At 42.8% G+C, this 14,166-nt stretch overlaps 1 protein-coding gene across 1 annotated transcript in view; it reads right to left on the reverse strand.

Moving 5' to 3' along the window:
- Positions 1-14,166, reverse strand: part of map3k15 (mitogen-activated protein kinase kinase kinase 15) — a 197,411-nt gene that overhangs the window by 25,514 nt on the left and 157,731 nt on the right. Inside the window, exons 19-22 of the mRNA XM_068039951.1 lie at positions 13,523-13,706; positions 10,517-10,694; positions 4,396-4,570; positions 348-533 (exon numbers count right to left, since the gene is read on the reverse strand). Coding sequence (XP_067896052.1) covers positions 348-533; positions 4,396-4,570; positions 10,517-10,694; positions 13,523-13,706 — 723 coding nt within the window. The remainder of the gene's footprint in view (positions 1-347; positions 534-4,395; positions 4,571-10,516; positions 10,695-13,522; positions 13,707-14,166) is intronic.

Below are 14,166 nucleotides of genomic sequence, written 5' to 3' on the forward strand. Positions count from 1 at the left end.
TTCTTTATGCACTTCATAGCCTCCACTCATCCCCTTATTTGACCAGGTTAGCGGGAAGTAGTGGAAATCACCCGCTTATTACCATCCTAAACTGAAGCTGCTTTGTTGGATTTGCAGTGCATCAAGGTCCTTTCCCTGCTTCACTTACAGCTCAAATACAAAAGTCATGTCCAATTTCAGCTAATTATCTTGCATTTGGATGTGAGGCTCTCCACTCTCGGCAGTACTTAGTCAATTAAGCTTTCAATCACATTTGATGAGCTCTAGCCAGTGAGTCTCACAAATCAGCCCTGTGTAGAACAATTTGAACCTTACTGTTTACGTTATTCCATTGTCTGAGGACTTACCGCATCCTGGAAAACAAACAAAACCAACTGAAACTGGTTTATGGAGATACTATCAAAATCCAAGTCCAGTTTGAGTTTGGAGATGGTGTTGGCCATCACTCTCCGCTCCGGGGAGCGAATGAAATCCCGCAAAATACCAATAATCTGCTTTATATGGTCAACCGACAGCTTAAGCTCTTCATGACTCTACAAAATAAAACATCCAATTATTATATATATGTGGAAGATTGGTGGGGAGCAACTGTGAACTTAAAGTGAACAGCAACTAGCAATTGAGTAAAAAAAAAATTTTTGTAGATTATCTGGAAAGTCAAAATATTAGTGATTATAGAGAAGCATTGTATAATTTTAGCACGGCAATAAAAATCATATATGGAGGGCTGGATAGTAGGGTAGACACTCAGAGAATCACAGAATTCTTACATCGCAGAAGGAGGCCATTCGGCCCACCATGTCTGCACTGGCTCCCCTGATGAGCATTTCACCTAGTGCCATTCCCCCGCCTTCTCCCCGTAACCCTGCACATTCTTCCTTTTCAGATAATAATCCAATTCCCTTTTGAATGCCTTGATTGAACCTGCCTCCACCACACTCTCAGGCAGTGCATTCCAGACCTTAACCACATGCTGTGTGAAACAGTTTTTCCTATTGTCACCTTTGCTTCTTTGACTAATTACCTTAAATCTATGCCCTCTCATTCTCGATCCTTTCACAATCTTTCATTTCTTATTTGAGTTAAAATTCAACCCAAACTGATAGCATGTGAGGGTTCTGCATGAAATGAGTTTAGGCAGTCTTAACCCAAATGCTATTGGGTGTGATTTCACAGTAGAAAACTACTCCTAATTGTCATTTTTACACAGTCAGTGGGGCGCCTGGCGCCAGGCTGAAGAAGCAGGGGGAACGCCGCCACAGCCTTATCGAGCGCCCCCCACCCCCCCCCCACCCCCAGCGCAATCCTCCGTTGTTCCGGAAGCAAAGTTTCCAGCGCAGGGATCTTCGTCCTTTTAATAATGGGGTTTCCACCTCCAAGAGCTGCCAGCCAATCATAGGGCCGGTAGCTCAGCAGTATAGGGAGCGCCACCAGGAGCGGTACTGCAGAGGCCTTAGACCCAGGCCCAGCGCTGGAACCTGGGACCTCAGGCAAGTGAGGTGGGATCGCTGGGGTCAGTCCAGAAGGCCCCGGCGAGGGGGGGTGGGACAGGGATGGGTGTGATGTCTAGGGGGAGGGGGTCCATGGAGGTGGAGGTTTTGCCAGTTGGGGTCTTCTGTGGGCCACAGATTACCCATAGAGGAGGGGGCCCCCCACCCAAGACCACAGGGAGGGCTTGTATTACAAGGTGCCCTCCCTGCTTGGCAAAGTCACCCCTGCCACTGGTTAAATCCCAGCAGCGGGGGGGAGGGGAGGAAAGAGGCCCTTAAGTGGCTATTAATAGGCCACTTAAGGGCCTCAATTGACCTCTGGGCGGGAGGCCGTCATCATCAGCCTATCCCACCTCAGCAGAATCACTTGGCAATAGGGTGGCAACGGGCTCTCTGCCCCCGCTCCTCCCATCTCCCGTTGTGATTCCATGGGCCACTCTGCCTCACACACCATCTCAGTGGGCCCATAAAATCCAGCTCAATGGGTGTAGCAGCAATGAACAATGTGTTGTTGGTGCTCTCCTAAAAATAAGTGCAGGCACATTGTTGAGGAAGAGTAGAGGAAGTGGGCCAGAAGATTGAGAAAATTTTAGAACCAGCAGAAGATAACTACAAATTAATAGAGGGAGAAATTAGAGTATGAGAGTAAACTAGCGAGAAATATAAAAACAGACAGTAAAAGCTTCTGAAAAGGAAGAGAGTACTAAAGTAAATATTAGTCCCTTAGAGGATGAGACTGGGCAATTAATGATGGGAAACTAATGGCAGAGACTTGGAACAAGTACTTTGTATCTGTATTCACAGTAGAAATATTCAGGAAGTAATAGCAGGACATTTAGAAAATCATAATGCAATCAGCAGGGTCAACGTGCATTTATGAAAGGGAAATTGCATTTGACAAATTAACTAGAGTTCTTTGAGGATATAACAAGCAGGGTAGATAAAGGGGAACCAGTAGATGTAGTGTATTTGGATTTGCAAAAGTCATTGGATAAGGTTCCACATAAAAATGTTATTGCACAAGGTAAGAGCTCATGGTGTTGGGGGTAATATATTAGCATGAATAGAGGATTGGTTAACTAACAAGAAACTAACAGGATAAATGGGGGATTTTCAGGTTGGAAAACTGTAACTAATGGAATGCCACAGGGATCAGTGCTGGAGCCTCAACTATATAAGATCTATATTAATGACTTGGAAGAAGGAACCCAGTGTATTGTAGCCAAATTTGCAGACGATGCAAAGATCGGTAGGAAAGCAAGTTGTGAGGTGGACACAAAGTGTCTGCAAAGAGATATAGATAGGTTAAGTGAGTGGGTAAAAATTTGGCAGATGGAGTATAATGGGAAATGGGAGGTTGCCCACTTTGGCAGGAAGAATAGAAAAGCAGAATATTATTTACATGGAGAGACACTGCAGAATGCTGCTGAACAGAGGGATCTGGGTGTCCTTGTACATGAATCACAAAAAGTTAGCATGCAGGTACAGCAAGTAATTAGGAAGTCAAATCAAATGTTGACATTTACTGCAAGGGGGATGGAGTATAAAAGTAGAGAAGTCTTGTTACAACTGTACAGGACATTGGTGAGTCTGCACTTAGAGTAATGCATACAGTTTTGGTCTCCTTACTTAAGTAGGGATTTAACTGCATTGGAAGCAGTTCAGAGAAGGTTCACTAGGCTAATTCCTATGATGAAGGGGTCATCTTATGAAGAAAGGTTGAGCAGGTTGGGCCTATACTCATTGGAGTTTAGAAGAATGAGAGGTGATTTTATTGAAACATGGAAGATTCTGAGGCGGCTTGACAGGGTAGATGCTGAATGTTTCCCCTTATGGGGGAATCTAGAACAAGGGGGCACAGTTTCAAAATAAGGGGTCTCCCTTTTAAGATGGAGATGAGGAGGAATTTCTTCCCTCAAAGGATCATTAATCTTTGAAATTCTCTTCCCGAGACAGCAGTGGAAGCTGGGTCATTGAATATATTCAAGGCTGAATTAGACAGATTTTTGAAATACAAGGCAGTCAAGGGTTATGGGGGCTGGTAGGAAAGTGGAGTTAAGGCCACAATCAGATCAGCCATGATCTTATTGAAGGGCAGAGCATATTCGAGGGGCCAAATGGCCTACTCTTGCTCCCATTATGTTCTTATGTTCTTAGTAAGCTTTGCTATGTATCTAACCATTCTGTTTCTGATTTGGGAACATTTGATGCAAACACCAGGCAACCAAAATGGAAAAGTATTCCAATCTTCAGCATTGACATCACTCATGGTAAAGGCCCACTCGGGCCTGCATTTGAAACCTGACCCGAGCCCGACAGAACCACATCTGACCCGAGCCTGACCTGGCCAGAGTCCTTTAATTTTTTTTCCCGTGCCCGACCCGACCCGACCTGACCCGACCCAACCACCGGAATGAAGTTGATTATATTAAAGAGGTTGTGCTCTTGGATGGAATCGCTCACTGCAGACTAGTGCAGAGTCCGGATGCACGTTTCCTGCCTTGACGTCCTGGCTGTTCAAATCTGGAAGCTTTTCCATCCCTGACCAAAAGGCAGCACTGTGTCCGACACGGCCCCACCCGACCCGAGCCCGAATGCCAGACCCAGAAGAGAGACCTGACCCGATCCGAACCCGACACATGTCGTCGGGTCTGGTCACGTTCGGGTCGGTTAGCCATGCTCTAACTCATGGCAATTAGCATAATTCATACACAGAAAGAAAATCAATTGTGACTATTTGATTCAACTGGTTAACATCAGGAGTAACTGTCATGGCTCTTACTGTAATGATTTTCCGAACCTCACTGAAATAGGCAAAAATATTTCATGCAATCTTCAGAGGGAAAGTTATTCTTTGTGCACCATGTACAATGGAATTGTAAGCCCATTGGAAGAACACAATTACCTGTGTCAGACTTTCCAACAGATTGGAAACAACCTGGTCCTGGTCTGCATTCAAGATTTTATGGAGAATGGATCTGCGCTCACTGTCCTTCTTTAACAGGAAGAGGCCTGTGTCTATCTCATCAGAAGAAACCGGACTGTTTTGATCTTCAGTGGATGAAGATACATCAGGGATACTATTGAACAGTGAGAGGATTAGAATAAGTAATTTTGAGGAATTATCAAAAAACAGTACATTTTGGGAATAGTCATCTCTTAATTCTGAATTTTGTATTTATCATATTGTGACTGATGATGCATTCAGCAATGATGGATCTGCATGTATTGATTCACAAATGGAAGTTATCCCAAAGATTAAGCACATCAACAAAAACAACTTGTATTTATACAGTGCCGCTAACATAGTAAAATCTCCCAAGATGCTTCACAGGCAAGAAATCAAATAAAAAATGGACGCCTCGCCAAAGAAGAAGACATTAGGACCAAATGCTTGGTCAAAGAGGTATGTTGTAAGCAGAATCTTAAAGGTGGAGAGGCAAAGAGGTTTGAGGAGGGAATTCCAGAGCTTAGGGCCTCTGCAGCTGAAAGCATAGCTAGCAATGGTGGGGCGAAGGAAGTGGGGAATGGACAAGAGGCCACAGTTGGCAAGTTGATAGTGTAGCACTAGGTGACCAAAAAATAACTTCACGCATTCTCATCAGGGCCTGGGAAGCACCACGAACAAATCCTTGGCAAGCTTCCCAAGCCAGAAGAGTGTGACAGTAACTTGTTACACAATAATTGTGAACATAAGAAATACAAGAAGGAGTAGGCCATACAGACCCTCGAGCCAGCTCTGAAATTGGGGTCAATGTGTCAATGTCAAAAGCAGACAGCATCAGTCATTAAGCAACAAAACAAAATCGTAGGCTTTTTGGAAAAAAACAGATAACAATGCTCCTTTTAGTGTATTGTGATTATGGTCACTGCACTACTTCAAAGTATTCATTCATTCCCCTAGTAAAACTGTGCAGCATGAATAGAATATTCATAGAAATCACTGCAGAAACCAAATATTTCCATGGAACAGGCACATAAAAGTAACTGATGAAAGTCAACAGGCTCCTTTGAATCATTTTAAAGATCACAATTAATTTAATGAACTTGCTCTTACGATGAAGGGTCTTCAGAATTGTCTGTTCTAATGCAAAAGGGAGCTTGTAGCTTCTCAGCAATTAAATGTCTTCTACTTTCAGTACTTTAATCAACTGCTCTTAATATAAAATGAAACTGGCAGATGAAGAATTTGGCTCTGTAGATGTATCACATGCCGAACATAAACATTACAACTTAACTGATGAAGGGAATGGATAATTACATAGAAGCTACAGCACAGAAAAACTTTGGCCCAGCTGGTCTACGCTGCTCTTTATGTGGCACATGAACCACCTCACACTCAAATTACATCTTCCTACGCTGCTCCCTATATCCCCTTTTCATATGTGTTAGCAACAAGCCTCCCTTTAAATGTACCCATACTATCTGCTTCAACCATTCCATGTGGCGAGTTTTCAATGCTCCGTTCGGTTTTCACTTTGGGTGCTCAGCGTCAGAAGGATGAGGTAACTGTGGTGTTTGCCCGCAGTGAATCATAAGAGATTTGAAGCATTTTTATGATCTGGTCTCATTATCTTATCAGAGACAAGCCACCCATGAATTTCCAGGTGTTAACTGGAAAGCTCATCTCTGATAGAAAACAATGATACAAATAAATTGATGAAGGATTGGATAATTTCAGGTGAGCTTATCATAAAAAGAGATAGCATCTCTTAAAGCAACATGCGCTTTCTCTTAAAGCATTACAACACTGAGCGATCACACTGAACATTGGAAATGTTCCAAGGAACAGCATCATGATTCTCCAATGTAGCCCTGGAAGATTTAGTGCAGAGCGAGTATACACAAGGATGTCCTGTCCCCCTCTACGAAGACTTGTATTCCCAGAAAGACCCTGCACAGGCCTGGAAGGACATCTCTGAGCAGGTGGATGGCGTCAGCTTCACCCAGTGTTAAAAGAAATGTCATGACCATGGGTCTAACCAGGTCTCCATATATATATTTAACATTACCTCCTCTACTTCCATATTCTATTCCTCTAGAAATGAAACTCAATACTTTGATTGAGCGGAGTCAAGTTCAAAAACGTCATAATTTCTCCAACCCAATTCAGATCTCTTGACTTGCTTCTTAGCTTTCCCTTTGCAATTCAAATCAAAGTTACATTTTAGGAATTTGCACTCCTACACACAGCTTCATAGGCTGGGAGTACATTTTGTAAAAGTAAAATTAAATGCAGTGGCGAGTACAGCTGTAACTGCCATCATAAGTCCTGCATGGTGTGTTGCCTACCTGGTGCCAGGATAAAGATCCTCACAGAGGGGGTGAATATTCTGCAGAGGGAAGGGAGTGAGCCAGAAGTTGTGGTGTACATTGGTACCAATGACATAGAGAGGACAAGTATTGAGGTTCCATGGTCAGATTTTCAAGAGCTAGGGAGGAAGTTAGAAAGAGTAGGATCTTGAAGGTAGTAATCTCTGGATTACTCCCAATGCCACGTGCTAGCGAGAATAGAAATAGGAAGACAGGGAGGATCAATGCATGGCTTGAAGCATGGTGCAGGAGGGAGGGCTTCAGGTTTGTGGGGCGTTGTGAAAGGTTCTTGGGCAGGAGGCACCTATTCAAAAGAGATGGGTTGCATCTGAACAGGCCTGGGACCAATGTCCTCACAGGGAGGTTCACTAATGTGGTTGGGGAGGGTTTAAACTAAATTGGCAGAGATGATTGGCATCAGCATATAGAAATAGAAAACATAAATAAGATGCATAATGTGAGAGTGTTGGACAGTACTAGAGAACTACAGACAGTTCCATATTAGATAGGTGCCAACTCAGAAAGGCTGCGAGGAATGCAAAGACAGGATTACAATGCATGGATGTACACAAACAAAGTGTGGTGAATAAGGTTGGTGAGCTACAAGCACAAATAGCGGTATGGAAATATGATGTAGTGGCAATAACGGAAACATGGCTTGAAAATGGTAAGGACTAGGCACTTAATATACAAAGATATAAAGTGTTCAGTAACGACAAGAGAAGGAAAAAAGGAGGTTGGATGGAAGTACTGATTAGGGAAGACATTGTAGTGTTGGAAAGAGTGAATGTCCTTGAGGGGGCAAGGACAGAATCCATTTGGTTAGAGTTGAGAGGCAAAAAGGGTATGATCATGCTACTGGGGGTATTCCATTAGTCTCCAAATAGTGAGAGATAGAGGAAAACATCTGAAGGGAAATCACAGAGATGTGCAATAACTATAGAGTGGTGATATTGGGGGGCTTTATTTACCCAAATATCAACTGGGATAATGTTAGAGTAAAGGGAAAAGAGGGGGAGGAATTTCTGGAATGTGTTCTGGAGAACTTCTTTGATCAGTATGTTCTCGGCCCAATTAGAAAGGAGGCATTGTTGGATCTGGTGCTGGGAAATGAGATGGGCCAAGTGGACCATGTGTATGTGGAGGAGCACTTGGGTAAGAGTGATCATCGTATCATAAGATTTAGATGAGTAATGCAAAAAAGCAAGGAATAATATAATATAGAATGTCTAGATTAGAAGTGGGCTAATTTCAATGCAATGAGAATGGATCTAGCCAGGATAAAATGGAACCAAAGGCTGACAGAAAGAGCTGTAGTGGAACAATGGGTTATCTTTAAGGAAGGGATGCTTCAGCTGCAGACTAGGTTCATTTCAGCAAGGGCGATAGGTCGGGGAGCCAAAAATAGGGCTCCTTGGATGACGAAGGAGATAGAGATTAAGATGAAACAAAAAAATGGGTGTATGATGATTGTCAGGTGAATTCTTCAAGTAAGAACCAGGCCAAAAACAATAAGTTGAGTGGGGAGATGAAGAGGAAAATAAGACTGGCAAAGAGAGAATATGAGAATTGAATGGCAGTCAACAAAAAAGGGAACCCAAAAATTTCCTACCAGCATGTAAATAGTAAGCAGGTAATAACAGGTTGAGTGAGGCCTATTAAGGACAAAAAGGCTAATATATGCTTAGAGGTGCAGGGCTAGGCTAGAATACTTAATGAATACTTTGTATCGGTGTTTACTAAGGAAGAGGAATCTGACAAAATATCAGTAGAAGTGGAGAGCGTAGAGGCAATGGATAGAGTAAAAATTGAGAGGAAAGACTGGCTGTGCTTACGGTAGATAAGATATCTGGTCCGGATAGCTTGCATCCCAGGATGCTAAATGAAGTGGAGTGGAGTTAGTAGAAGAGATTGCCATAATCTTCCAATCTTCCCTAGATATGGGGGAGGTGCCAAAAGATTGGAAGTGGCAAATGTGACACCCTTATTCAAGAAAGGGTGTAAGGACAGTCCTAACAACTATAGGCCAGTTAGTTTAACATCAGTGGTGGGTAAGGTTTTAGAAACAATAATCAGGGGAAAAAATCATCAGACACTTGGAGAGGTTTGAGTTCATATGAATAGCCAGCACAGATATGTAAAAGGAAGATCATGCTTGACTAATCCAGTTGAAATTTTTGATGAAGTAAGAGAAGATTGATGAAGGGAATGCGGTGGATGTTGTCTATATGGATTTTAAGAATGCGTTTGATAAAGTAGCACATAAAAGTCTGGTTAACAAAATTGAGGCTCATGGAATAGGAGTGTCAGTGTCCAATTGGATAAAAAATTGCCTTGTGGTACAGAAAACAGCGAGTCGCAGTAAATGGTTGTTTTTCAGACTGGAGGATGGTAGATCGTGGTGTGTCCGAAGGGGCAGTGCCAGGATCACTACATATTTTGATATATCTGTAAGTGACTTGGAACTTGGAATACAGAGTAGAATTTCAAAATTTGCCCATGATACCAAACTTGGAGGAGTGCCAAATAGTGAGGATGATGCCAATCAATCACAACAGGACATAGATAGGCTCGCAGAATGGGCAGACAAGTGGCAGATGGAATTTAATACTGACAAGTGTGAGGTGATGCATTTTGGCAGAAGGGATAAGGTGAGGCAATATCAACTTAATGGCACAGTTCTGAAGAGCGTGCAGGAACAGAGGGACTTGTGGGTGCATGTGCATCGATCTGTGAAGGTGGCAGAACATATTGAGAGAGTGGTTAGCAAAGCAAATGGGATCTTAGGCTTCATAAATAGAGGCATAGAGTACAAAAGCAGGGAAGTTATGTTGAACCTTTATAAGGCTCTGGTTAGGCCCCAACAAGAATATTGCATCCAGCTCTGGTCAGCACACTTTAGGAAGGCTGTGAGGGTCCTTGAGAGGGTGCAGAGGAGATTTACCAGAATGGTTCCAGGGATGGGGAATTTTAGTGACAAGGTTAGGTTGGAAAAGCTGGGGTTGTTCTCCCTGCAGTAAAGGAGATTGAAGGGAGATTTAATAGAGGTGTACAAGATAATGACAGACTTAGATAAGTTAGACAAGGTAAAACTGTTCCTATTAATTAATGGTACAAGGACTATGGGACACAGATTGCAGGTTTTGGGCTAGAGATGCAGGGGGAATATGAGGAAGAACTTTTTTTTACAGAGTGAGTGATAATGACCTGGAACTCACTGCAAACAAGGGTGGTGGAAGGGAAGACAATGAATGATTTCAAAAGGAAATTGGATGGGCATTTGAAGGAAATAACTTGCAGGGCTACAGGGATCGAGCAGGAGAGTGGGACTGACTGGATTGCTCTGCGGAGAGCCGGCATGGACTCAATGGGCTGATTGGCCTCCTTTGTGCCATAAATGACTCTATGACTCTAAGTAGCTAGCAAGTATAAGTTAGATATTCCCCTTTCCCCTCCCAGTGACCAGTATGAAGGAGTATGGGGAAAGAGCAGGGGAGGGGGACTAACTGGATTGTTGAAAATTGGGTGACAATAATAAAATTGTAACTGGAGCTGTCATCGGGCATGCAAAGTGGCCATTTGCATCACTGTGCTGTCCTCTGGTTATAAATTTCGTAAAATCTTTCACTTTGCCACAGCAATACTATTCATTAAACACCAGACAATTGGAGCAGGAAAAGGAACATTTTAAACAGAACAGAATTTTTTTTTACCTCAGTAAAGGAGATCCTAAAGCACTGGTCAGATTTTCTGAATTTAGTTTTCCATTTGTCTCGAAGAACACGTCATGCTTTGAATCGGAGTCTGGTGATGCTGATCCATGATCACTTCCACTGCTGCCCAGGTTTTCGCTCTGGGCCATGATTGGAAGAGATATGCTTGAAATGGACTCTGGACAGAAAACAAAAGATAAAAATAATCGGCCTTCCTTATGTCACCATTTCTCTTTAGGGCAGTTTTCTTTTAAGCTCAGTTGGCCTACGTTTAGATTGAATAATCAGGTGCAGAGGTTCCCAGTACTCAGAACACCTAAACTGCAGAGCTCTCGACTTTGAGACCAATAATCTTAATTGAGGGAAAATCAGGAACGCAGAGAATCACATGCAGTGACCTCCATGCCCAATTCTAGGATGTGCACCCACATTGCGCGAGACTTTCTGCAGAAAGTGAACTCTCACAATTTTGGGGCTTCACATTTATCTTCACTCTTTTTGTAAATCTAAGTTCGTCTTACAGGATAATTTTCCAACGTCACACTCCCAGTCTTGCATGCCAAGAGCACCTATTGGAAATACATGTGCTGGCTCTAATTCTGAAATGTATCTTCAGTGGTTAAGGCTCCCTCCTGGAAGCATGAGGTCAGAAAATTTCCCGTTATCTTTGTTCTTTTGATCCTTTTTTTGTACTCATCAAGATGTAGAGTGTCAATTCTTGGGAGTTCAATGCTTCCTCACAGCACAGCCTGTTCATACTGAGTGTAGCAATGCAGCAAGTACTCAATTGGCTACTCATACCGATGTATGGGTGGTGAATGTGACTGTCACAGAGCTACCGACGTGCTCGCACCATTGCCCCATTGCATGCACGGTCTGTTACTCACATTGCTTTCAGTATTCCCACTCCACGTCTGACTGAAGAAAGCTGATGAATAGTTTCCTGCACTTACTATGCCTCAAATTCAGGAATTCATGTTAGAACAGGGTTCCCTGGAGAGTAGAGCCTTGTTTGAGCGGCAAAGTATCAGATGTGAATCTACACAGCAATTAACATCTACAGACAAGGTTCACAGTCAAGTCTGGCCCTTGTAGTCACCCAGCATCCACAAATATGTGCTCCTACCAGGCATCACAAGATCATGGTCAGGTGTAGGAACTCTGATCAAACTTCTACTTCTGAAACTCAAGGATATAGCCCTGGCTGAGATCAGTTACCTCAGTACAGATAGGGACTGAACTTGGGGCTTTCCACATCTGTATGGTTTAGTGCAACACCATTTATTTACATGTGCCATTGGGGGTGGTAACTGTCCACTCTTTCCAATCAGTAAAGAATAGAAAAACAAAATGGGAGGCAGTACAAGCTTTTAAAACTAGGTTACTAAATGCATCCATTTTTCACCTCAACTACTAGAAATATGCTGCTTCTATCTACCCTGTCGCATCCTTTCATAATTTTAACACTTCTATCATGTCGCCCCATCACCTATGTAAAACCGCCTTTAAATCTTACTTCCTTATAACATCAGGCAACATCCTAGCAAATCTGAATGCCTCTCGAAAGCCTGAATATCCTTTACAGTGTGGAAACCAATACTGCAAAGAGTGCACTAACTGAGGTCTTACTAATGCTTTGTATGGACTCACCTTAATCTCTTGGCTTTTATATTATGTCTCTTGTGACAAAAACTAGAATTTCATTGGCTTTTAATTTTTACAACCTTATCAACCTGAAGCGTTGTCTCGAATGTTCTGTGAAGCTGCACTCATGAATCCCTCTTCTCTCCAACAGCACCGAGCTACGTCCGTTCAAAGTATAATTACTGCCGCTTTTTTAACCAAAATGCATCATCTCACACTCACTGATATTGAATTCCATTTGCCATTTTTAAGCCTATTCTCCCATCTTATTAACATCCCTCTGGTCTTCTAAAGAGTTAACTTACACCCTATTTTGATATAATCTCTAAATCTCAACACTACACCCTCTCAGTCTATAGCCAAATTATTGATGTACACAGTAAACATGTGGCCCAGAACTGAACCCTGTGAGACACTGGTACCTAACTCTAACCACTCTGAAAAACTGCCTTTCAAACTTACTTCCTGTTTTCTTCCTTCTAACCAATTTATAACCGAGTTTGCTATCTTCCTCCTAAATTCATGCATCTTAATCTTCGCTAGTAATCTTCCACATAGGACCTAGTACTTTCGAGCCCTCACTGCAAGTGGGGAATCTCGCCTGCTCGGACTGCTTACAGGAAGTTTGAACAGCTGCTTCCCATTTTTTTCCAACTATTATGGTCGGAAAATCAGATGTAATATGTGCCCGAATTTCCAACATGTGTAGTCAATGAATAAGGCTCTGTACCTGCAGCATGGATTCATAAAATTTTCATGCTTATGCCCAGTGCATATAATATGCAGAAGCTCCAATTTAATCATATTAACACAGCATTGCCTTCTCGAAAGGATCAATATCTTTGACTACAAAAACAAGAAATGCTGGATTCACTCAGCAGGTCTGGCAGCATCTGTGGAAAGAGAAGCAGAGTTAACGTTTCGGGTCAGTGACCCTTCTTCGGAACTGACAAATATTAGAAAAGTCACAGATTATAAACAAGTGAGGTGGGGGTTGGGCAAGAGATAACAAAGGAGAAGGTGCAGAAACGTTAACTCTGCTTCTCTTTCCACAGCTAATATTTGTCAGTTCCGAAGAAGGGTCACTGACCCGAAACGTTAACTCTGCTTCTCTTTCCACAGTCTGCACCTTCTCCTTTGTTATCTCTTGCCCAGCCCCCACCTCACTTGTTTATAATCTGTGACTTTTCTAATATTTGTCAGTTCCGAAGAAGGGTCACTGACCCGAAACGTTAACTCTGCTTCTCTTTCCACAGATGCTGCCAGACCTGCTGAGTGAATCCAGCATTTCTTGTTTTTGTTTCAGATTTCCAGCATCCGCAGTATTTTGCTAATATCTTTGACTATTTGTGCATGTCTCACCACTTGGTTTGAAGGCAATTTTATTCTTCTTGCCACTATTTGTTTTCTTGAGGAAAGGGTCTTTGAGCAGTTCCGCAGCTGTGGCTCGCTTACAGGGATCAGGCTCAAAGCAACGAAGAATAAAGGACTTTGCGTCTGCTGGCATAGATTCTGGGATCTCAGGATGGATTTTAAACGTTCCGACCTGCTGAAGAAACTCATTTCAGCTGAACAGGTAAAGATCAAAACAGAACAAGCCCTCAAGGAGAATGCCACATTCAAGAACAAACACTCCTCATTACTCACACGCTCAGTATTAGGCTCTAAAAGTGGGGATATGGGAGTAAAAGAAAATATAAGCTGAAAAATTGGGCTGTGTAGCAGCCGTAGATTCGGAGTTATGGCTGCAGTTTTGGTACCAAAATGGCATCTGAGCAACGCGTGCAGACTTCTGGTGTGGTCCGCATTGAATGCCAGCCTGGTGAGGGCTTTAGTGTAGGCATTAGGAAGGTGCAGCAGAAGTATGTAGAGTAGGCAGATTGCCACATCAGTTAGTGTGTAATGCTGATTTGATGCAGTGCCACCATTTTTAACCTCGCCGTTCCAGCTGACATCCTTTTTTAAACACATTCCAGCCCCCACCAGCACTATTTAGAGATCATCAG

Source organism: Heterodontus francisci, chromosome 10 (assembly GCF_036365525.1).
Source record: "Heterodontus francisci isolate sHetFra1 chromosome 10, sHetFra1.hap1, whole genome shotgun sequence".
NCBI lineage: Eukaryota > Metazoa > Chordata > Chondrichthyes > Heterodontiformes > Heterodontidae > Heterodontus > Heterodontus francisci.